This window comes from Taudactylus pleione, unplaced genomic scaffold, assembly GCF_031769625.1.
Source record: "Taudactylus pleione unplaced genomic scaffold, aTauple2 ptg002621c, whole genome shotgun sequence".
Taxonomy (NCBI): Eukaryota; Metazoa; Chordata; class Amphibia; order Anura; family Myobatrachidae; genus Taudactylus; species Taudactylus pleione.
Genome location: NW_028286999.1, coordinates 69045 through 94265, shown reverse-complemented (window position 1 = coordinate 94265; position 25221 = coordinate 69045). Strand labels below are relative to the sequence as shown.

The window sequence follows — 25221 nt, the reverse complement described above, 5'->3', positions numbered from 1 at the left end:
AGTGAGAGGGAGTGAGGGTAACCAGTGAGTGTGATGTGAAGATGGTGAGGACACAAATAACAATGAGAGGGAGTGAGGGTAACCAGTGAGTGTGGTGTGATGATGGTGAGGACACAAATAACAGTGAGAGGGAGTGAGGGTAACCAGTGAGTGTGGTGTGATGATGGTGAGGACACAAATAACAGTGAGAGGGAGTGAGGGTAACCAGTGAGTGTGGTGTGAAGATAGTGAGGACACAAATAACAGTGAGAGGGAGTGAGGGTAACCAGTGAGTGTGGTGTTGTGATGAGGACACAAATAACAGTGAGAGGGAGTGAGGGTAACCAGTGAGTGTGGTGTGATGATGGTGAGGACACAAATAACAATGAGAGGGAGTGAGGGTAACCAGTGAGTGTGGTGTGATGATGGTGAGGACACAAATAACAGTGATAGGAAATAGGTACAAAGTCAGTAGATGAGTAGGGAGTGTCCAGCCAATGCAAACATCAGCTGCACGAGGTGGAGGCTGCAGGGACACACAGGAGAATGGTGGATGGGGTCCTCCTGTAGCAGTGGTATCAGGTACAGTGCTCCCTCTCCTTTATCTCCTTATTGAGCTCCTCTGTAACTATTACCATGCTATATAAATCTGCACACACAGTTATAACAACCCCACACCAGCTATACAGCCCTACACTAGGGTCACAGCCTACACAGAATGAGTATTTAGGATAATGGACACTTACCACAACAACACATGAAACCACAAGTTATATGAAAAAAAATCTACAGATGTTTTATTATATTCTTTATGTATGGCAAATCCTTGCCGGGGACATAGGTTCTCAGACAGTTCTCAAAATCCGGATGGGATTTCAGGTGGTGCAACATCTTCCTGCCATAGAACCTGCAACAGAAAAACGTGTGTAAATAAGTAATAAGCCATTCTGGGACCAGGGATGTAACCTGACATAAGCACATGAAGGCTCAGGCCTGGACCATCACCTACAGACAATACATTCTTTATGATTTGCTTTACATTTGCTCCTTATTCTCGTGTACATTTATCCAGCGGAGGATAAGGGCTGTTGTCTATGACTGTGTAACCGGCAAACACTGCCCTGTATAACATTAGGCTAAATAAGGGAGAGCGGATAATTATAACTATTCTATAACATCTCTGAGCAGCTCTCTCTCTTGTTGAACACTGTGAGAATGATTTGTAGAACTGATCACATCACCACAGAGCATGGGCTGCATAATATCAGTTATTCCCCTTTCTGGGAGCAGAGCAGACTACTAACCTGGTGTCCTGAGAGCCATCCTGGGCACACCTGGCTATAGCGGGTACAGCTCTCTCCGTGATGGTCTTTGCCCCGGATAAGACGCGCCTTTGTCCCATTCTCTCCACCAGATGACATAAATGTTTGGCTGCGCAGCTCCGGATGGCAGCGTTCACATGGCTACAGATAGAACATGAACGGATATCAGCACCAACATGACAAATGACCAAATACTACATATAGAAATACAAATGAGTAATTCTACATAATATAATCTAGATGTAGACTATAAAGCCATTACCTGAGTCCTCCATTTATGAGGGATGTGAGAGACCTGACAGATGTTACATTGTCCACCATGGCCTGTAGTGCATGGTCCACCTCCTCCCGTATAAACAAGTTGGAGTCTCCCGCCCTGGAGAGCAGGACACGTGCACAATGCTCCACCTCTCTATCCATGGCCTTCCCCAGCTGTATGAACAGGTCAGCTACACAGCCAATGGCAGCCCGGGACACTTGGGAGCACAAGTTCTTCACCTACAATGTATAAAATAGAAGATTTTACTACAGAACGTACACAAAGGAAGTTAGGGGGAAATAATCCCAGTTTGAACATCAATCCTTCATATGTAATAGGAGCAGTGGTGGGCTGGGCTGGGAGGCAGGGTGCCATGTGCCCCCCGGGCCACAGCGCCATGCGGGCCGTGGGCAGTCTGTGTCACTGTGACAAAGGCTGCACCGCGCGTGTAGCGCTGACCGGACGGAGTTCGGTCAGCGCTAAACAATGACAAACACACAGCCACTGACTCCGGCAGCTGTGTGTTTGTTTCAGCAGCTGATGAGAGTCTGTCAGACTCTCATCGGCTGCTGCTGCTCCCACTGTGGGAGCCATCTTCCGGCTCCCGCAGTGGGTAATGGGAGAGACGACAAGACGTCTTGACGTCTCTCCCACAGTGCAAAGCGGTCCGGGAGGACGGACAAGCTGATAGCAGCGGCGGGACCAGGAGCGGGGTTTCAGGTAAGTGGTTTTTTTTACGTGTCTCTCTACTGCGGAGGGCTACTACTGGGGGCACAACAAGGGGGATTACTACTGGGGGCACAAGGGGGATTACTACTGGGGGTACTACAAGGGGGCTACTACTGGGGGCTCTACAAGGGGGGAACTAGTACTGGGGGCACTACAAGGGGGGAGCTACTACTGGGGGCATTACAAGGGGGGGACTACTACTGGGGGCACTACATAAGGGGCTTACTACTGGGGGTATATAAGGGGTACTACACAGGGCGGACCACTACTGGGGACACTGTATAAGGGGCACGGCATATGGGCACCACTACAGGTATTTTAACTTTACATTAATTCCAAATGGAGCCGCCTCCTCCCTGGAACACTTGAGGGGGGGTGCCTAAGCACGCACGTGCTCCGGGGACCCTGGGTACACGCTACTCCTCTGCCAGGGCCACCTGCATGCATTTGCCCCCCCAGGCTAAAATTGCCAACCAGCCCCTGAATAGGAGATATATGAGACAGAAAAAGAAACACAGCAAAGCAGCCATTTTTCAGCTCTACAAACACCTTATTAAACCAATTGTTACTTTACATTGGCCAAATTTATTTCTAATCAACAATTTACCATCCAGAACTTACTTTTACTTGCTCTGGCTAAATGTATCAATGGCAATACTGTGTCAGTAAGTAATAATTCCCCATATTTGCTGCAGTCACTAAACAGAACCAAATAAGGCGCCTATATCGCAGGGACCGTAAGAAGGGGATGCAAAGCTCATGTTAGACTGTAATGTATTAGTGACTATTAGTAACTGTGCCCAGTACATGTGATTGTTCCAACACCTGACAACCCTCTTCCACATTTACTGTGACACAAACATCGGTGGTTGGTGATCACAAAGGGACGATGGTGAGATGGACACAAGTCATCAGTAAGTGCTCCCACACACATATATATTATTATAGAGGCATCTGATAGTATTCTGAGAAAATCATATTTGGAACACCTTATGGGGATTATTCTGGAACATGAATGTCCCTTATGCAGGTGATTTCCGATCTTAATTTGAGCGATCTGAAAGAGACCAGCCAGATAAGTAGCTAATGGTACTGAGCAATACGGGATCACTTCCAAAGGCAGAGGATGTATTCCAGCACCAGCAAATCATCAATGCTGCCCTATGCTTGTACCTTATCTGTCCATTTCATAAATGCAACCATACCTACTTATACCTAGGGGTGCTAAGAGGTGGTGGGGCAGGTAAAGATTACATATGCTCGGACTGCCTGAGGGGAATGGCAGGGTAGGGGTGTATCTAGGGATCCGAGTGCCCCTTGCAGAATAAGGGACTGGCTCCATCCCCTCTAGGGTGAAAGAGCAGAGAAAGGGGGCTGGGTCGCCTGTCCTCTCTCCCCTTGCAGGACTGACACTGCCCCGGCATCTTTGGGAGCTGCAGCCATTCACCAACACACAGGTGCAGGTACGCAGCCGCTCTCCCTTCTCTTTACTTCACCTAAGATCCCCACCTCCTCTGGCCACACTTTATATAATAGCTTGACCCAGCGCTGAGCTGCTCCTCTGACCTGTAAGAGATATAGGGGCAGGCGTCTCCGTCCTCCTCACTGACTGACGGGGATTCTGTCAGTCTGACATGTCAGCACAGGCAAGTGTCTTCCCAACTCTAGAGCTTTACTGACTCACGTTACTATGGCGCTGCGCAACAAACGGCCCTTATCCCTTGGCTGCTACCCTCTCTGGGGACTCTGGCTGGTGGCGTGATGGCACCCACCCTCTGACAGCTCTCCTGGCAAGTGCCATCCTGGCCAAGAGGTAAATACCCCCTGCAGCGGGGCCCCAGCTAAGCTGGGTGGAGGAGCAATTCCATCCCCATTGGCACATTAGGATCAATACGTAGTCAGACAGAGGCACACACCCCCAGGATTGCCATGGTCACACATCAGACACGGGGCCTGCTGGATGCCTCGCCAGCCCTGCTTATAACCTCCCCCACACTCACACCTTGTAAGAAGGGGATTTAATAGAAAATGTCACCTTTGAACCTCTCATTATGCAAGTTTATGACAATTCTTATGGTATCAGGATATATCATGACAGGCAGCATGGTTTTGCCTGTTACGATACTGATGAGCAGTCTGTCTATAAACTACATTTTATTCATGGAGAAGATCTAGGAGAGCGATGGACAATGAGACCCAGAAGGATGTAATGTACTTGTGTTACACATACCAAATACTGTAACAAACACTAAGGACCCCACACACCTGTCAGCCATACACATATATATGTAACATATATTTACCTCTTTTGTCAGCACAATGCTGAGGGCATGAAGTCTCTCCAGGACAACTGTGGGATGGGACATGGACAGTGACCTCACCAGATTGATGCCCTTAATCTTCTTCTCCCTGGAAACAATTAAACAACGGATCCTGGTCACCAAATGATCACTCTCTATCTCTATATATAGACACACACATATAGATGTGTATCTATATCTATATAATAATCCACTACCATCTGTCCCATCTCCGTCATATGCCGTAGGAGCTGGAGTGCGCAGCCCACATCCCGCCCTGCCTACTGTACCCAATGCAGGGGGCAGTGAGGTGACAGCCCCATCAGTGTAAGGGGGTGAGACGTGGCAACGCTGGAAGCTGGGAATTGGCTGAGAGTGGCGATAGCTGGGGTGTAAGGGGTGGAGAGAGACAATATCCCAGTATAAGTATAAGTGGGTACAAGGCTGACGATAAGCAGAAAGTCTGTCTCAGCAATGCAGAAAGCCAGAATTACATATATAACAATCAGCAGCATGTATAGTCAGGATACATGAGATAGCAGCAAGTACCAAATATACTAAGCAGAGCATCAGTACTTCCAATAAGCACAACAGGCTTTAGGTACAGATGGGATATAAACTACTGAAATAACTGGTTCTTTTCCAGCAAGTGTAACAGGTCATTGTGTAGTGTTATTATGGAATTTCTCATGTTACCACCAGGCAGCACTGTCCTGCTCCTCAGGCACCTTCCTCAGTTACAGCCCCTGACAAAGGCATCTGAGGAGCACCTACAGTATACACTGCCTGGGCTTATTGTGTGTAAGTGACAGACGGGCAGGATCTCATGGTTGGACCACCAGAGGCATCGCCATGGTCAGACTGGCCAACAGGGATGGATACAGGGGAAACCCCCAGAGGGCCCCACTGCCTGAGGGCCCACACTCTCCTCTAGGGATCCGGTTCCAGACTGTGCACTTGAATATACATAACTTACATTATACTGCACAGTACTATAGTGTATTTTCTATAATGCATTGCTGTTATTAGTCTGGTACATTATCATGCATGCACTACAAGTATTTACTATATTTTTAAAGTGATCCAGACTATGCACTTTCTAATGGTTATCCAAGCCTCTGTGGAAGCTGGCCACACCCCCTCTGGAGCTTGGCCACACCCCTAAGAATGGGCCCCTACCACTGCATTCCCCCGGTGGGCCCTTCATGTCTCAGTCGGACACTGGGCATCGTCACGTCTAAAGGGGGTAGGAAAGTGACATTCCAAATTAATCTATGTGCAATTACTTCCACCAAGAGAAATTCTCATAATATTCCCTGAGAATCTCTGATCTACTGTAGATGACTATGGGGGAGATGTACTAAGCCTTTATAGAGTGATAAGGTGGAGACAGATAAAGTACCAGCCAATCAGCTCCTGTCACTTTTCAAATTCAGCCTGTAAAATAAAAGTTAGGAGCTGATTGGTTTGTACTTTATCTCTCTCCACTTTATCACTCTCCAAGTCTTAGTACATCTCCCCCTATGTATGGATGGATTTACTTTCAGTTCATTGCAAAGGATTCATGCACATTAATTAATAATAATAACTCCACTTATTTATATAAATTTTTGACTAACTTATAGATGTCACAGTGGCTAGTGCCGATAGATAGATAGATAGATAGATAGATAGATAGATAGATAGATAGATAGATAGATAGATAGATAATGAGATAGATAGATAGATAGATAGATAGATAGATAGATAGATAGATAGATAGATAGATAGATAGATAGATAGATAGATAGATAGATAGATAGATATGGGATAGATAGATATGGGATAGATAGATAGATATGAGATAGATATGAGATAGATAGATCGATCGATCGATAGATAGATAGAATGGAGTCTGTACAGAAATATTGTGCTATCTGGCACTAGTTTATAATCACAGAATGGGAATGACACTACAGTAAGTAATATAATAGCATAAAATAAAGAAGGTAACAAGCAGTAACACTGACCCTCCCCAGTCCCTCACTTACCAGTCGTTGTTAGAAAGCAGATTAAATGCATCATTCAGAGATGGGTCCGGTCTGGGCAGCTCTCTGGGCACAGATGGGCGAGTGACCTCTGTGCAATGATGAGCAGACAATTGGACTTTGCTGGAGCTTTTTGGTGCTAAGAACAATACATAATAATACAGGTCAGACAGTGCAGGGCCAGTGCTCACATGCAGCAGTTACTGTACATGTAGTTATCTGTAGGAAGATGGACTATGCTGCCAGATCTCACATGAGGCCTCTCCCTCACCCAGATAGTTCAGGTGCTTATTAGAAAACCATGTAATACCGTGATACTCATCCTATGTTATGCAGAGAATTACAGGAGATGTCAGCTCACAAAGCCTCAGTTACTCAGTGACATCATGTTTGCAGGCGTGCAAGTAGGTAACGTTACTGTACTTAGATGTGTGATAATTATCAATGACAGGGAGGGGGTGTCATCATGGCCCGTATCCCACCCACATCACTGGTGAAGGGGCCTGCTCTACTCTCCCCCAGCCATGTGAACCTCCCTTTTGGCTAGAATTACACGGGGTCTCATAATGTTATAGTGTGACTGGATGTTCTCACAAAAGAACTCATAATATAATTATTGCTAATTCACTGTTTTACCTGAGGATTTTTTTTTTTACTCAAAACCCTAATTGGGGGGGGGGGGGGGGTGGCCTTATATCTAGTATCTATCCAATATGCAGTCTCACAGCATAAGGGACATACGGAGGGGTGAGCAACCAGTTCCGCCACCCAGGGAGTACAGGGGTGATGGGGCACTAGTACTGCCCAGTGGCACTTTGTAGTCTGGCAAGGAACTTGGCAGCACAGCCATAAGATGTGACCAGCTACCTGCTCCTGACCCAACCCTCTCTTCATGAGGTCATGATGTATGGGGGTCGGGGTAAGACAAAATACCCCGACCCCCTTACATACTCAACTAAAACCATTTCCAACTGACTATTATTATTATTATTATTAGATATGTACTCCCCACTATACACTATATGCAAATGGTAATACTATACATCATAGCTCAATAGAACAATAAAACCAGCATGGGGCATTCCATAGGAAGATATGCTTGGTGAAAATAACATTTGGTGCCCATAGCTCTGTTATGGTAAGGCTCACTGACATACTGCTAGGCCATCTAGTTCAGAGTAGACCAGAGTTTCCCAAATTCCGCCATTACAGTCCTAGTTTAGGAATATCCCTGCTTGACTCCAGATGGATAAATCAAATTGACAGAGGTACTAATGAACTCATCTGTGCTCAAGCATGGCTATTCTTAAAACCTGGACTGCGATTGGGAAACTCTTGTATAGACAATAAAAACAAATATCTTACTGGCTGGTACCACAATTAGATAATAAATGTATGGTCAGGGCTGGAGCGGATTACCCCTGGAATAAATCTCAATTGTCAACACAAAATATAAAAAAAATTTGTTTTCAAAGAGGCAGAGGTTGAAAATGTTTTAAAAACTTACGATCTTTGGCCATCTTAGCTTTTGGAGGCTCAGGTTTGGACCACTTTATTTCTGTCTGTCCTGATGTTCTCAGTCGTACTGGATTATATATCTCTGCAGATATAATATATACAGAGAATTGACAAACACACATAATAAATGAAAAAAATAAATACATTCAAAAAATGGAAAAAGTAAATAAACACAGATTGTAAGGAAACCACACTATTGTTGGTACATATGGAGTGTGCTACTGCACCTCCGCCACAATGCTCCACTACATGAAGCATCTGATCCTTTACCAAGATGGCCGCCATTCTTTAGTCTGCGCATGTGTGACACCATTTTGAGTCACTGCGTTTGAGCACCACTACTTAGCTCTGTGGGGGACCCTGCTGAATCCTGTGCTCCTGCCTACATACATGACCGGATAGTCCGCTGTATGCTCTGCTCCATCACCGCTGCCTGTATACATAACTGTGAGTATGGCTGTACTGAAACTGTACACTACTATAATTACATGCTCCTGGTTAAGTCTATCCAGCTGGAGTATATAGCAAACCGCTGGTGTCTGCTATTTAATAACCGTGTACAGCACAAAATAGTAATAGTATACACATATCAACAATGATGACATAGATCTTTGGGCGAATGTTTGGGTACCAGAGTCCATGTAGCTTCTGAAAAGCTATAGGGACTGGCGGAACATACAACATTCTGGGAGCCACTGGCGGAACATACAACATTCTGGGATCTATACAAGCTTAGGGTAGATCAGGGCTGTACAACGGGCAGATGCTGCCTTCCTCACCTCGGTGGACCAACGTTCTCTGACCGCCTCCATAAACTCTATTGTATGGTATTGTCTTATTACATAGTATTTGGCCTGCGAGCACACATGCAAGACTCACTACCCAGGCAGCACAGGGCTATATAAATGCTGCCCGGAGACAGAAGAATAAAATTGTATTTACCAGACAATGTAGGCAAAGTCTCCAGCTGGATGTTATAATAGGCAGAATTCCAGCCTCCAGCGTTTGGGCCTCTTCCAGTACATTTAGGGGTAACATTAGGAATTGCAGGCAGCTGTAAGCACAGAAACATACAGGACCCAGTGTAATTAGTGATAAGAACAAACAATATTATAATAACAACACATACAGTATAACAGAGAGGATGAAGTAAGGAGAAGCCCAATAGGACAATAGAAGTTAATATGTAATGTGATGTCTTGGGGTTTATTAGCTCGGCAGAGGGAGAATGGGTGGAGTGTTTAGGTGCTTAATGAGGGTCCACACACAGCTTTCAGGTGAAATAAACAAGGTGATTCTTTACTGCCAGCATATGAAATCAGGAAACAGAAAATAACAAACAAACCTAGCCCCTGTTTGGGGCGATGAACTCACTTCTTCAACTCTCTCTATAAGGGAGCAGCTAGTCTGCAAACAAAAGTCCCAAGTCAGCTTAGCCCCGCTTCCTGCAGGTTAACACAGGCTCCGGCCTGGTCTTTAGTTGGCTGACACAACTACACACACATAGTCTGTCTCTATGCCTTCCCTGTATCCTCCAGGGTAGGCCTTGGCTTCCTCAGCCTGCAGCTCCACTGCCTTCTCGTCACAGTCTGAGAGTTTGTGGTCCCCCCCTTGCCTCCTGCAAGATTCGGACACCGGCCTCCTGGCCTCCCAATGGCTCACTCATCTTCACTGGGCTCTCTGACTGGTCTGTCTCACCAGCCCACACCTGAGCTCTCTCCACCAGTCAGCCCATACCCAACTTCCCAGACTCCTTTTCTTCTCTGTGTGGGCGGATCTATCCTGCCTCACACTGAATCTGCTGCTCACCAGTGCCACCTCTGGTGATACTGCCACGGTAATAATATAATACAGGGATCATCAACACACTCATATCAGAAAAGGTTCACTGCACACTGACCTATAGAGAAATATATATAATTATATATATATATATATATATACTACTGTAAGTCATTCACACACATTGTACAGTGTCATGTGCAATGTTTGACTGTTTTACACTACAGAACTTAAATTCTTATTAGCGTTTGATTTTATATTTGGTATAGATGACTCTCTCTCTAGATAGATAGATAGATAGATAGATAGATAGATAGAATACTGACAGCGGAATCCCGACAGTCAGAAATTAATCCCATTACTATTACTTACAATAAGTATCCTAGGCTTCCACTAACCCTTACCCCTTCCTGTAACCCTCCCTCCCCAGTACCTGAACTTAATCTCCCCCCTTAGTGCCTAAACCTAACCTCCCCGCACCCTAAACCTAACCCACCCCCTTAGTGCCTTACCCTAACCCTCCCCCTAGTGCCTAACCATAGCTCTAAACCTAACCCCTGATACTTACCTTCGGGAAGCAGGCGGTCGAGATTCTGGAGCTGGGATCCAATGTTACCACTCTAAGAAGTTTTTGGCCAAATTCATCAAATGGAAGGCTCAGAACAGGCTCCCCGGGTAAAAGTTCTGCCCAACGTTCACCAAGGTAGGTCCAAACAGGACCATAACCCCTAAATCCTGGCCAGGATCCAACTGGACCACTTGGTTTGATGCCAATCGGTGCAGGAGTGTCCGAATGCATAGTCAGACAAGCAAACAAACAGACAGACCAATATATATATATATATATATATATAAACACATCAATTTCAACTAAATGGCAGAAGAATGGCTCAGGCTGACATTTACAATGTGGTGTCACTGGCCCTGGACAGAAATATGTTGAATAATAGTGAAACAAATAGTTTTTATCCCATGGTGAATATAATAGGGATAATTGCAAATGTAACATTTTCTAAATTCATTGGCAATAGGACAATATCCAGTAGAGGCTGAGGATATGACTTTAATCAGATATTTAACCATTTATATATTTATGTATCACTCCTGCGGAATTGTTATTCTCTATATCAGAGTTTAGTGGCAGCGCAGATGGTGTCAGAATTAAGGCTGTATTGTGATGTGTAGTCCAGCAAGTTGTTCAAACAAAAGACATGACTACTATTAATCTGATCCTCAGCTACTGTATTAATAATTGAACCACAAATGTAGTTTATACAATGTGTGTATCTGTAACGTTATCACTCATTAAAACCACAATATTGATAAATAATGATTTCCCTTTTTACTGATGAAAGCTTAGGGCAGTGTGACCTGGCACTGTTAGTAAGAGACTACTGCACTCATAGCTGCTCATATACATGTGAAATGACATGTAAGTGATGCTGGTCACATCCCCTCCAGCAGCTCGGGTGCTAACAATAGGCCCTGTATATTTCCCAGCTCCAGGCCCCTGTGGCCCTTATCTGGCCCAGCCCAGACAGGACAATGTTCTCTGCTTTATCCTCAGTCTCTATGGACAGCATGAAACTGAAAACGATGGACCATGGGTGCATAACTAGTTCCTGTATGTATGCGCCCTTAGCGTCAGGGTCATGGGCGCTGTATATTGTATTAGGTGAACAGCAGGTCCGGATTAAGGCCTGTGGGGGCCCCTGGGCAACAAACATGTGGGGGGCCCTAATAAATGTGGATGAACTGGGGGTATGCGCAATTGGGACCTTATGCAGAGCCCACAGTAGTGGTGCCCCTTATGCAGTACCCCCAGTAGTGTCAGTGTCCACAGTGGTAGTGCCCCATTTGCAGAACCCACAGTAGTGGTGCCCTTTATGCAGTGCACAAAGTAGTAGGGCTCCCAGGAGTGGTGCCCCCTATGAAATACCCCCATTAGTAGCCTATGCAATACCCCCATTAGTAGTGCCTCCAGTAGTCTTGCCCCCTATAGTCATGCCCCCTGTGGTAGTGTCCCGTGTGGTAGTATCCCTAGTTGTAATGCCTCAATAGTAATGTCCCCTGTATAAATGTCCCCAGTAGTAATGCCCCTGTCGTAGTGCCCTCAATAGTAATGCTCCTTGTAATAGTGCTCCAGTAGTAATGTCCCAAGTAGTAGCGCCCCCTAGTAGTAGAGCCCCCAATAGTAATGCCCCCTGAGTAATGCCCCCAGTAGTAGTGCCTGCAATAGTAATGCCCCCAGAAGTCATGCCCCCTGTGGTAGTGTCCCCTGTGGTAATGCCCCCACTAGTAATGCTCCTTCTGTAGTAGTGTCCCCTGTAGTAGTGCCCCGCCCCCAAGTACTAGAGCCCCAATAGTAATGCCCCAGTAGTAGTGCCCACTAAGTAATGTCCCCAGTAGTAGTGCTCCCAATAGTAATGCCCCCTGAGTAATGCCCCAGTAGTAGTGCCCCCTAAGTAATGTGCCCAGTAGTAGTGCTCCCAATAGTAATGCCCCCTGAGTAATGCCTCCAGTAAGCTGCTTGCACAAAACCCCACCCAAAAAACGAATACTTATCTTAAGCCAGTCCGCTCGGCTGCTCCCCTGACTATGGAAGAGAAGTCATGACGTCTCTCCCATACTGCACACTGCGTGAGCCGGAAACTGGAGCTCCCGAGTGAGCTCCAACCACCGGCTCCGGCTGCTGCTGCAGGGAGGGAGCCTGGTGCCCACTGGTTACAAAATCGCAGTGGTCATCTGGCAAATAGAGCCTCCCTGTGGCGACAGGTTTAGGTGGGCCGGAAGAGGCGGAACTGGTTCCGTCTCCTTCGGCCCACTTCAACCCCGATGGGTGTGGGGGACCTTTCCATGTGTAGGTCCAGGGATGACCGCCCTTGTCACCCCCTGTGAACAGAAGAGAACAAAACCCTAACAAACACAGAGCATCCATCATACAAATCCTATGTACATACTGGTAGATCTCCAGGTAACCTGACACTGTATAGGTAATTTATGCTGCAATAACGCTGTAATGGTGCATTACTATAGAGCCATCAGCCTGTGCTCCACAGTCATTACAGTCACTATGTATCATCTATCTATGAGGTGAGATCCTGCCCAGGTCACAGAAATATTGTTGTGAGGAATAAATAAAACCAACAGGGGAAAAACATAAATATGATCACGACTCACCTGGTCACATTTCTGAGGGCTTGGAAAGCTTAGCTTAGCCTTTGGAGGCTCAGGTTTGGACCACTTCACTTCAGTCTGTCCCGATGGTCGTACTGGGTTATATATCTCTGCAGATGTAATATATACGGGGTATTTTACATATAATAAATGAAACATAAATACATTAAAAAAGTGGAAAAAGTAAATAAACACAGTTTGTAAGGAAACCACACTATTGTTGGTACATATGGAGTGTGCTACTGCGCCTCCTCCATAATGCTCCACTACATGAAGCATCTGATCCTTTACCAAGATGGCCGCCATTCTTTAGTCTGCGCATGTGTGACACCATTTTAAGTCACTGCGTTTGAGCACCACAGTAGTACACAGTCATTTACTACTTAGCTCTGTGGGGGACCCTGCTAAATCCTGTGCTCCTGCCTACATACATGACCGGATGGTCCGCTGTATACTTTGCTCCATCAACGCTGCCTGTATACATAACTGTGAGTACGGCTGTACTGATACTGTGCACTACAATAATTACATGCTCCTGCTTAAGTCTGTCTGGCTGGAGTGTCTACCAAACCGCTGGTGTCTGCTATTTAATAACCATGTACAGCACAAATTAGTAATAGTATACACATATCAACAATTATGACATAGATCTTTGGGCGAATGTTTGGGTACCAGAGGGCCTGATTCTGACCTGCTCGCGAGTGCTGTACACTCGCAAGCATGTCGATGGTGCCTAAGTGCGCATGCGCACGTCAGAGGGAGCTCCGTCGTGCGCATGCACGAGACCCGGCGAGCGACGGGCAATCCGATGGTGAGTGACAGCACTCCCCCTTTGGTGGGCGTGCCGGGGGCATGGCTGCCAGACGGAGGCGTTCCCATGGGAACGCCTACCGTCTGAGTCCGGCCCCACTGACATCAGTAGTGATGTCAGTAGGAGTGATTTTGGCTCTGATAGAGCCAAAATCACTCCAGGGCTTGTGGCAGCGAGACCCTACCGCAGGGTCTCGTCGCAAGCCCGATGGTCGTGATGGTCTTGACCATCGCGACCATCATCATGGATGCTCGCTATAGCTGTGGGTAGTAACCCACAGCTATGCAAGCGTCCATGAGGCCGCTCCAAGTTGAGGTAGGAGGGCCCTGATTCAGAGCGAGCGCTCTGGTCAGAGCATCCGGCTCTGAATCAGGCCCTGAGCACACACAAGACCCACTACCCAGGCAGCACTGGGCTGTATACAAGGCTGGAGGAAGGTATCTCGGCAACCTTGGTAAAACTTCAGCCCCCACCCTCTCCCACCACCACCTCCCAGACCCTCAGTTGAAAGTGAGGAGGTGGCATCTAAGAAGTTCCACAGCCATCACCTGCATTTAGTACAAGAATGCATTTAATATTGTGATAGGCAGACTCTGTGGCGCCCCAGATCCTGGCACCCTAGGCAGCAGCCTAAAGCTGCCTAAACGGTACAGCCGGCCCTGGCTATATAAATGCTGCCCGGAGACAGAAGAATAAAAATGTATTTACCAGACAATGTAGGCAAAGTCTCCAGCTGGATGTTATAATAGGCAGAATTCCGGCCTTGAGCATTTGAGCTTCTTCCAGTACATTTACGGGGAACAAAAGAAAGTGTGGGCAGCTGCAAACAGAAACATACAGGACCCAGCTTAATAAGTGATCAGAACAAACAATATTATAATAACTACACATACAGTATAACAGAGAGGACGAAGTAAGGAGAAGCACAACAGGACAATAGAAGATAATATGTTAATATAACACAGGGATCAACACACTCATATATATATAGATATATATATATATGTATATATATATATATATATATATATATAAAATATCATACAAACTCGGCATTCACATGCTTTTCAAACTGCAACTCCTTTGAACATAGGGAATGTTGGTTCCAAAATATTGCAATAATTTGTTAAGCTGGCCACCGCTTCACGGTCATTCCCATCCAGCCAGTCCCTACACTGATTCTCAGATAAATGAACTTGATCTGCCATCTTGGCCTCAAGCTTGCATACATTTTAAACAGAAAACTGGGTCCTGCCTTAAAGAGACAGGACCACACCCAGGGCTATCAGTTAATAAGCACCTGGAAAAAGAAAAAAAGTTTGTCTTACATTTGAAAAACAGGGTGCCCTAGCAAGTGTGACCACAAAATTTCAATAAACGACAGGCTCAATCCACGGCACTCGACCATCTGGGGTGCCCTTGGTATGTGACCACACCATCTACATAAAAAATATCATACAAACTCGGCACTCACATGCTTTTCAAACTGCAACTCCTTTGAACATAGGGAATGTTGGTTCCAAAATATTGCAATAATTTGTTAAGCTGGCCACCGCTTCACGGTCATTCCCATCCAGCCAGTCCCTACACTGATTCCCAGATAAATGAACTTGATCTGCCATCTTGGCCTCAAGCTTGCATACATTTTAAACAGAAAACTGGGTCCTGCCTTAAAGAGACAGGACCACACCCAGGGCTATCAGTTAATAAGCACCTGGAAAAAGAAAAAAAGTTTGTCTTACATTTGAAAAACAGGGTGCCCTAGCAAGTGTGACCACAAAATTTAAATAAACGACAGGCTCAATCCACGGCACTCGACCATCTGGGGTGCCCTTGGTATGTGACCACACCATCTACATAAAAAATATCATACAAACTCGGCACTCACATGCTTTTCAAACTACAACTCCTTTGAACATAGGGAATGTTGGTTCCAAAATATTGCAATAATTTGGAACCAACATTCCCTATGTTCAAAGGAGTTGCAGTTTGAAAAGCATGTGAGTGCCGAGTTTGTATGATATTTTTTATGTAGATGGTGTGGTCACATACCAAGGGCACCCCAGATGGTCGAGTGCCGTGGATTGAGCCTGTCGTATATATATATATATATATATATATATATATAGTCGTAGCCAAAAGTTTTGGGAATTACACAAGTATTGGTTTGCACAAAGTCTGCTGCTTCAGTTTTTATTATGGCAATTTGCATATACTCCAGAATGTCATGAAGAGTGATCAGATTAATTACAATTAATTCAAGAAGGGCAGCAAAGACGCCACTTCTCTCCAGTATAACATCAGGGACAGACTGATATTCTTCAAAAGGTACAGGGTTTGGACTGCTGGAGACTGGGCAGGCTGGCTCCAGGGGTTGGAGCACCCTGTGCCGGCCCTTGATAATGTGCCCCATACATCGCAAAATTTGGGGGTGTGGTTTAATCATAGGCCACGCCCCCTATGTGACGTAACTTGGAGGCATGCCCGCATGGCACGCCTCCAAATACCGTCAGGCTGGGGGTAAAAGATCAGCACTCAGTCACTGGCTGGGCTTCCCCCTGCCCTCTCCCGCCAGTGAATGGATGCCGCACGGCATCCATTCACACTCCGGGGGTCCGGCACCGCCGCACGGCTGTGGCGGTGGGGGTCCCCAACCTCCTGATTTGACAGCAGGACAGTACAGTACAACCTCCCGATTTGACAACGGGTGACAGTAGTGGAACAGTGGGACAGTACTGTCCCGCTGACATCGGGATGCTGGGGAGGGGTGCGCTCTCTACGGGTGGTCCCCCTGTGTGACCGCACTGGTCAAACACCCCTAGAGCCAGCCCTGGGACTGGGGTAAAGTTATTTTCTTCTTCGGGGCCCATAGGGTCCACAGAAATTACCATGAGTATGTAGCTGGAGTGATCCAGGCACCAAACAGTCAACAAGCTTTAGCTCCCAAGATGCCCTGGGTCCTCCTCCATATATACCCTGCCCCTGGCTACAGGCAGTCAGTTTTTTGCTGTTTTGTGAAGGAGCACCATGCGGTCAGTGGGACTGACGGAGGGGAGACCTGAAGCAGCTTAGCATCCGGATAGACGCTCGTGTCGCCGTTCTTCTCCCCGGCCGCAATGCTGGTGTGGGTACTAGAGCTTTTGGCGGGCTTAACCAGCCCAGGACTGCAACCGGGAACATCTGGGATGCAGGTAAGGGGTTTCCCGCGGCCACTGACATGAGAGACTATGTGTGGCAGTCTGTGCCTCTGACAGTGGAGACCGACCGGAGGACGCTGTAGTGCAGAGCCATGTGTAAACTGTCTCCGGCACTAGACCACCGGGACAGGAGGGATCCTGACAGCCAGGTGCTTGATGGCGGCGCCCATGTCAGTGTGTTAGGTGGATACGTACAGCATAAGGGGAGGTACACTATCCCCTGGCAGCCCCTCCCCCGACCTGGACGCTGGTTCAGTTGCAAAACTTCCCGGGTCCTGGTTGCTCCTCCCAGCCTCCTTCTATATGAGTTGGCCGGAGACCACTCTCATGTGCTCTCGGTGGCTAGGTTCTCAGGAGGTTGGGTCAGTCTCCCTGTATACCTCTCTCTATGGTGATCAGGTCATACAGAGCTCAATAGATTACCTGGGCTATACAGTAGTTGCTAAAAGAGCTTGGTGGATATAGTTATAATATATATCAACTATGTATCTATGTGCATTGTATGTGACTTTGTTTTAAATCTGCTGTGTTTTGCTGCCTTTTTCTGAATAACTGTCAGTCATAATCTATCACTGCTGTTTCTCCTCATTAACCCTCTGCTGCAGGTGTGGGATATATTGGGTGTAAAACATTGTCACATTTATACTCAGACTTTGCATATCAATAGAGATATTGTTATGTCCTTGGAAGCTGAAAGACAGGTGGCTGAGTCTCCTGTGCTGGTGTCATGTATGGCCTGTAAAGTGGGGTTGTCGCCACAAGATTTCATACAGGATGGATTATGTGGCCACTGTGTTAAGGAGTCGCCACATCTGTCAAATTTACCAGCTTCTGGGCTGGAGCCCCCGTGGGCTTCCTTTTCCCAGATTATGGCACAGGTTGTGGATAGATTGGCGGCCCCTGGGCCAGCCGCAATACTGGGGTCCTCTCAGCAGCTGCAACCTGCTATATTTTTTCCCCCGATGCATGCATCCAGGTTGGATATGTATGCTCACTCAAGTCAGAATGTGGCTTCATCTTTAGCAGCTTCTAAGCAGCCTAAACAGACAACTAAGCCGATATAGCCAAAGTCTTGGAGATGGTCGGCTTCACACACTGTCCAGCCTTCAGATTCTGGTACATCTTCTGATGAGGGGGGATACACAGGGTTCCTCTCAGGAATCCCCCTCAGATGAGGGAGACCATTTTCCAACTGCAGATGTTCCTTATCTGATTAGGGCGGTCAAGGCAGTGCTAAACATTGATGAGGAGGAGCCAGTGCAAAGAAAGGCTCCAGGATTTAAACATCAGAGGGTTATAAAACCTGAGTTTCCAAGATCTGAGCACCTTTTCGGATCTTATGGGGGAAGCGTGGAAGTAGCCAGATAGGAAATTCCATATTACTAGAAAGGTTGAAGCCTTATACCCCTTTCCAGTGGATCACTGCACTAAATGGGAGGTTCCTCCATCAGTGGATGCACATGTGGCACATCTAGCTTGCAATGCCACATTGCTTATACCGTCTGCATCCTCACTTAATTGTCCCACAGATAGGAAACTGAAACCTGCATTTAAGGCAATATTTTCTCTGTCGGGTACTGTTACTCGCCCAGCCATGGCTACAGCTTAGGTCTCCAAGGCCATTGAGGAATGGATGAAGACACTGGAAAATGCTCTTCCAGAAGCTTCCAGGGAACAGCTGACAATTATCTCCTATGTTAAGGAGGCAGCATCCTACTTGGGAGAGACAGCTTTGGATGCTGGTATATTACCCTCTAAAGCACAGTTTCTCAAACTTGGTCCTCAGGACCCCAAACAGTACATGTTTTGCAGGTCTCCTCACATAATTACTAGTGAAACAGTTAGCTGCACCTGTGGATCTTTTTAAACGTGTCAGTGACTAATGGATACACCTGTGCACCTACTGGGTGACCTGCAAAAAGTGAACTGTGTGGGGTCCTGAGGACCGAGTTTGAGAACCACTGCTCTAAAGCATCAGCAGTCTCAGTTGTGGCTCGGAGAGCACTTTGGCTGAGGGACTGGAAAGCAGATGCAGGATCTAAGAGAGCCCTGGAATCCCTTCCATTCTTGGGGGGCATTTTGTTTGGCACAGAGTTAGACAAGGTTGTTGCTACGGTGGCAGCCTCTAAAATGGCTGGTCTACCTTTGGCATCCACTGCTAGACCTAAGCGGTCAGCCTTTTGGGCCTTTTGGCCCGCAAGGAAAAGAAAGAGGTCAGGCTTCCGCTAAAGCCAGCTCTCATAGGAAACCACAGTCTAAGAAGTCCTGGCCAAACAGACATCCGGCTGTCAAGTCTGATGTTAAGCCTGCAGCTTGATTGGACGTGCCTCCCTCTGGGGGATCCCAGGATAGGAGGCTGACTTCTTCAATATTCAGACACCTGGCATTTTACAACAGATGCCTGGGTTCGGGAGGTAGTCTCCCAGGGGTACACCCTTACTTTCTGGAGTCCCCGCAAAGGTTTTACAGCATAACTTCAGCAGCAGATTCTGCGAAAGCCCTGGCCCTCCAGCAGGCTATAAACTCCCTGCTGGTGTCAGGGGTAATAATCCCAATTCCAGTGAATCAACTAGGAAAGGGATATTATTCCAACCTCTTCTTGATTCAAAAACCCAACGGATCCCACCGGCCTATTCTAGACCTAAAAGGTCTCAACACATTTATTGAGTTGCCCAAGCTTCGCATGGAAACTCTGCGTTCGATAGTGTTGGCCATGGAACCAGGGTATTTCATGGTATCCTTGGATATTCAAGATGCATATCTTTATGTACCAATTGCACCGTCCCACCATCAATTTCTGTGATTCGCAGTCATCAGTAGACCTAAAGTGGTTGACAGCGAAGACGGTTTTTCTTCTGGCTATTGCTTCGGCCGGCAGGGTCTCCTATTTGCAGCCCTATCTTTTCACTCTCCTTTTTTAATATTCCTAAAGTAGGATCCCAGTTTCATATGAATGAAGAGATTGTGGTTCTGGCTTTGCAAGCTTCTGGCCTTTTGGCTGGTGAAGCATCACTGGATGTTGTGCAGGCTCTATGTAGACAGCACCAACTCCATTAGAAAGTCAGATTCTTTATTTGTGTTGTATGGCTGTCACAAGCGAGGCTGGCCAGAAAACAAACAGACTTTGGCCAGATGGTTGTGTATGACAATTTCTCAAGCTTATACACAAGCTGATCTTGTTGTTCATGATATAGTCACGGCGCATTCCCCGAGGTCTGTGGGACCATCATGGGTGGTGCGATGGGGTGCCTCTGCTGAACAGATTTGCAAGGCAGCCATGTGGTCTTCCGTCCACACCTTTGTCAAATTTTATGCGTTTGACACGTTTGCCTCTCAGGATGCTTCCTTTGGGTGTAGGATTTTCCTTTCTACTGAGACCCAGGAGCATCCCCACCCCTAGGAGGAACTGCTTTGGGACATCCCAAGGTAATTTCTGTGGACCCTATGGACCCTGAAGAAGAAAATAAGAGTTATGGTATAACATACCTTTGTTAACTCATTTTCTTCGAGGTCCATAGGGTCCACAGAGCACCCACTCTAACGCACATGTTGTTGTTGGGAAATTCTTTTCTTTTGTATTTCTATGATTCCCTCTTCTTACAGAGAGTGTGTCTGAAATGCAAGGGTCCTTTCTTCGTTTTCAATTTTTTCTTTCCTGCTCCTGCTTGGGCTTGATAACAAACTGACTGCCTGTAGCTAGAGGTGGGGTAGGTATGGATGAGGACCCAGGGCATCCTGGGAGCTAAAGCTTGTTGGCTGTTTGGTGCCAGGATCACTCCAGGCACGAACTCCAGCTACATAACCAAAGTCATTTCTGTGGACCCTATGGACCTCGAAGAAAGAGAGTTAACAAAGGTATGTTATACCATAACTCTTATTTTCTTCGATGAATCCCTTTTTAAATTGTTTGGGGCATCAGGAAAAACGCTTGTCCGGAGAAGAAAAGGTGAGCACTACCATCAGTCCTGTGTCCTGCCAACAGTAAAGCATCCTGGAGACCATTCATGTGTGGTCTCCAGGATGCTTCTCACCATTTTGCCTAAGGACACAGCCATGAATAAAGAATGGTACCAAAATATCTTCCAAGAGCAACTTCTCCCAACCATCCAAGAACAGTCTGGTGACAAACAATGCCTTTTCCAGCATGATGGAGCACCTTGCCATAAGGCAAAAGTGATAACTAAGTGGCTCGGGGAACAGAACATCAAAATTTTGGGTCCATGATCAGGAAACTCTCCAGACCTTAATCCCATTGAGAACTTGTGGTCAATCCTCAAGAAGCAGATGGACAAACAAAAACCCACAAATTCTGACATACTCCAAGCATTGATTAGGCAAGAATGGGTGGCCATCAGTCAGTATGTGGCCCAGAAGTTGATTGACAGCATGCCAGAGCGAATTGCAGAGGTCTCGAAAAAGGAGGGTCAACACTGCAAATATTGACTCTTTGCATAAACAATGTAAATGTCAATAAAAGCTTTGACACTTATAAAATGCTTGTAATTTTACTTCAGTATACCATAGTAACATCTGACAAAAAGGTCTAATAACACTGAAGCAGCAAACAAAGTAGGAAACGTCCAGGTGCCCTCCAATAGGGTCACATAACAGTCCGCCCAAATATAACTCTGGTCTGGCAGGACTCTAGTCAAAGATAACAGCTGGACACAGAGATATCAACGTTTTATCGCTCCATCATCAAGGTCAAGATTACATGACAAACAATAAACATTTATAGATACACTTGTGGTCATGTGTAAGTATCTATAACTGTTTATTGTTTGTCATGTAATCTTGACCTAGATGATGGAGCAACAGATAGCTCCGAAACGTTGCTATATCCCTGTGTCCAACTGTTATCTTTGACTAGAGTGCTGCCAGACTGGAGTATGTATATGTATATATACACACATACATACATATATATATATATATACACATACAGTATATATATACTGTATATAATGTATATACTAGCTGATGAACCTTCAAGTTATTATGTTATGTGATGTTGTCCAAACCCATCCGGTGTAAGGCCCAGAACAGGCTCCCTGGGTCAAAGTACTGACCGGCGCACTCCGCTGTGAGGTCTGACTGGGACCCCAACCACTGAATTAGGGATCCCAGATCATCCAAATCCATCTAGTGTAAGGACCAGAACAGCCTCTCCGGGTCAACATTTTGACCAGCGTACACCAGCGGGAGGTCTGACCGGGAATTCAACCACCTAGTATGTATTATGGGGGGTTGTGCATGGGATTCCGGCGGCTGTGATGCCACCAGTCAGAATATTGACAGTGGCATCCCGACAGCCAGACTCCTGATACAATAAGGTAAGTATCCTACTATTAACTAACCCTTACCCATAACCCTCCTCCCTGGTGCCTGAACCTAACCTCCCCCTAGTGTCTAAATCTAACCTCCCCCTCCCCACACCTTAAACCTAACCCTCCCCTCTTAGATCCCAACCCTTCCCCTAGTGCCTAACCCTAACCCTCTTTCCCCGATGCCTAAACCTAACCTCCCCCTTCCCACACCCTAAATCTAACCCTCCCCTCTTAGATCCTAACCCTCCCACTAGTGCCTAACACTAAACCTGACCCTCCGCCTAACCCAGCATTTCCCAAACTGTGCGCCGCGGCACCCTGGGGTGCCCCAAGACACTTGCAGGGGTGCCTCAGGTCAGTTGTCCAGCATCAAATCTAATTTTTTATGGTCAATGTAATGTAAATATGTGGATAAACAGAAGTGCAAACCTGTCCACCACCACATAACTGACCCTAAGGATGACAGGAAGCACAATTTACTTAGCTTTACAAAAATTTATTCTGAATTTCTCATTAACAAACTACTGGCTTAGGGGTGCCGTGAAAACAATGATGATACTCTAGGGTGCCGTAATTCAAAAAAGTTTGGGAACCACTGGCCTAACCCCTGATACTTACCTTCGGGAAGCAGGCGGTCGAGATTCGGGAGCCGGGATCCCGACGCTGTATTCCAGCGTCGGGATCCCGGCTATTCCAGTATTTTGACCATCGGCATCCCACCTGCTGGGATGCTGACTTCATCCCCTTCTGTGATCCAATGTTACCACTCTATGAAGTTTTCATCCAAATCCATCCAGTGGACGGCTCAGAACAGGCTCCCTGAAATAACAGAATCTCCCTGACTCCCTGAAGAGTCCAGCATCTCCCTGATTACACCTTACCCCCTTTATGTAGCTGTTATATAAAGAAAAAAAAACAGAGCTATATACATTCAAGTGGGATAATTAGTATAATTTCCCTGCATTGGTTATAAGGCACAATGGCCCTCATTCAGAGCCGTACGCTCTGAGCAGAGCGCACGCTCTGAATGAGGGCCGCCCTCCATGAAAATGGAGCGTCCTCCTGGACGCTCGTATAGCTGTGGGTCACCACCCACAGGCTATACAAGCGTGCAGTTTGATGGCCGCGATGGTCTTGACCATCGCGACCATCGAAACGGCGAGCCGGAGCCTGCGTTTGAGGTTTTCAACCGCAAGCTCCGGAGTGATTTTGGTTCTATCAGAGCCAAAATCACTCCCACTGACATCACTAGTGATGTCAGTGGGCCGGCTTCTGACGGGAGGCGTTCCCGTGGGAACGCCCCCGTCAGGGAGGCACGCCCCCAGCATGCCCACCAAAGGGGGCGTGCTGTCAATCAACATCGACAGCACGCCCCCTTTGATCAGACACAACGAGCGAAGGACTTTCCTTCGCTCGTCGCGTCTGGCGCATGCGCACGACGGAGCTCCCACCGTCGTGCGCATGCTCAGTGCAGAACATCGACCCACTTGCGAGCGGACAGCCGCTCGCGAGTGGGTCTGAATCAGGGCCAATGATCCCTATGGTTACATGCATTTTCTGATAAGTATTAGTGTGTTTTCATCAACAAGTAGATCTAACTGCTTTGGGGCTTGTTTACATATATTTAGTTTAAGTACATTTTATGACACGCCTCTCAGATGTAGCAGTACACGCCCACTTTACCGCGCACTCACAGCTGTTGCTTTCACAATCTCCCTGAAATGCTTTTGCAAAAGTAGGAAACTATGTTTATGCTGCAATAACGCTGTAATTGTGCATTACTATAGCGCCATCAGCCCGTGCTCCACAGTCATTACAGTCACTATGTATCATATATCTATGGGGTGAGATCCTGCCCAGGTCACAGACATATTGTTGTGAGGAAAAAATAAAACCAACAGGGGAAAGACATGAAATGATCAGGACTCACCTGGTCACAGGTCTGAGGGCCTGGAAATACATCAGCTGCCTGTCCTGCACGATCCCAGGGAAATGCATATTTCCCCTTCGCAGTGCTCAACATTCGATGAGCATTCGGCTTAATTTGAGGGAACATCCCTCAAGCACAGTCGCACTCTCCTTTCTCCTCAACTCGACAACTAGCACTGACCTATGCTTTGGCAGTTGGTCAGCTGATTCCGTGACATCACAATGCAGTGACATCACCAGACATTCTATTCCCTGGCTGTGTGAGACACATTATACAGCCATCTACTTAGCACCATGTAACACATAGGGGCAGATTGGGAACGTAATATAGCCTTTGAAAATATTTTAAACGTGATATCATGTAGGCAAGAAGGGCTGCAATAGCTTATTATAAGAAATCCCCCTGATCGCCCATCATCAACAAGGTTATAGTCAAGGTACTATACAAAATGGAGGCTTTTGGTGTCCCAGACTCTACCTCAGTCTCTTGTCCTATCATTATTTGGCACAAATTAGTAATGTAAGGAATACTCTATGGTTAATCCACCAAATAACAGCTCTGACCCCTCACTCATTACTGAAATTGCATTTCAATACACTTACACAGGTATCATGGATTGTAATGTTTGGATGTATGGGACATAAACATCTCATATTTTAGCACAGTTATAACTTTGGCCCTGTTCCCCCCCCCTGTATCCACTTTTTCCAGAGTTATTATACTTTTGCCCTCTTTTTGTTTTGTTGTCTTCTGTAGCCTCAAAACTTTGAGAGGTTTATCAATAAACAATATTGATAATACAGATTAATAAATACGATTTTATGGCTGAATACATATTGATCCAAATTAACATTAACACTGGG

At 46.5% G+C, this 25221-nt stretch overlaps 1 protein-coding gene across 1 annotated transcript; it reads right to left on the bottom strand.

Moving 5' to 3' along the window:
• Positions 1 to 765: 765 nt before the first annotated feature.
• LOC148431230 (TOG array regulator of axonemal microtubules protein 1-like) lies at positions 766 to 24484 on the bottom strand. The gene is made up of 8 exons (XM_088466190.1): positions 24359 to 24484; positions 14613 to 14724; positions 8124 to 8216; positions 6620 to 6755; positions 4593 to 4698; positions 1564 to 1799; positions 1284 to 1442; positions 766 to 886 (listed from the first exon to the last, which is right to left on the bottom strand). The coding sequence occupies exons 1-8, from the start codon at positions 24482 to 24484 to the stop codon at positions 766 to 768; spliced, it is 1089 nt and encodes a 362-aa protein (XP_088322316.1).
• Between the last annotated feature and the right edge of the window lie 737 nt (positions 24485 to 25221).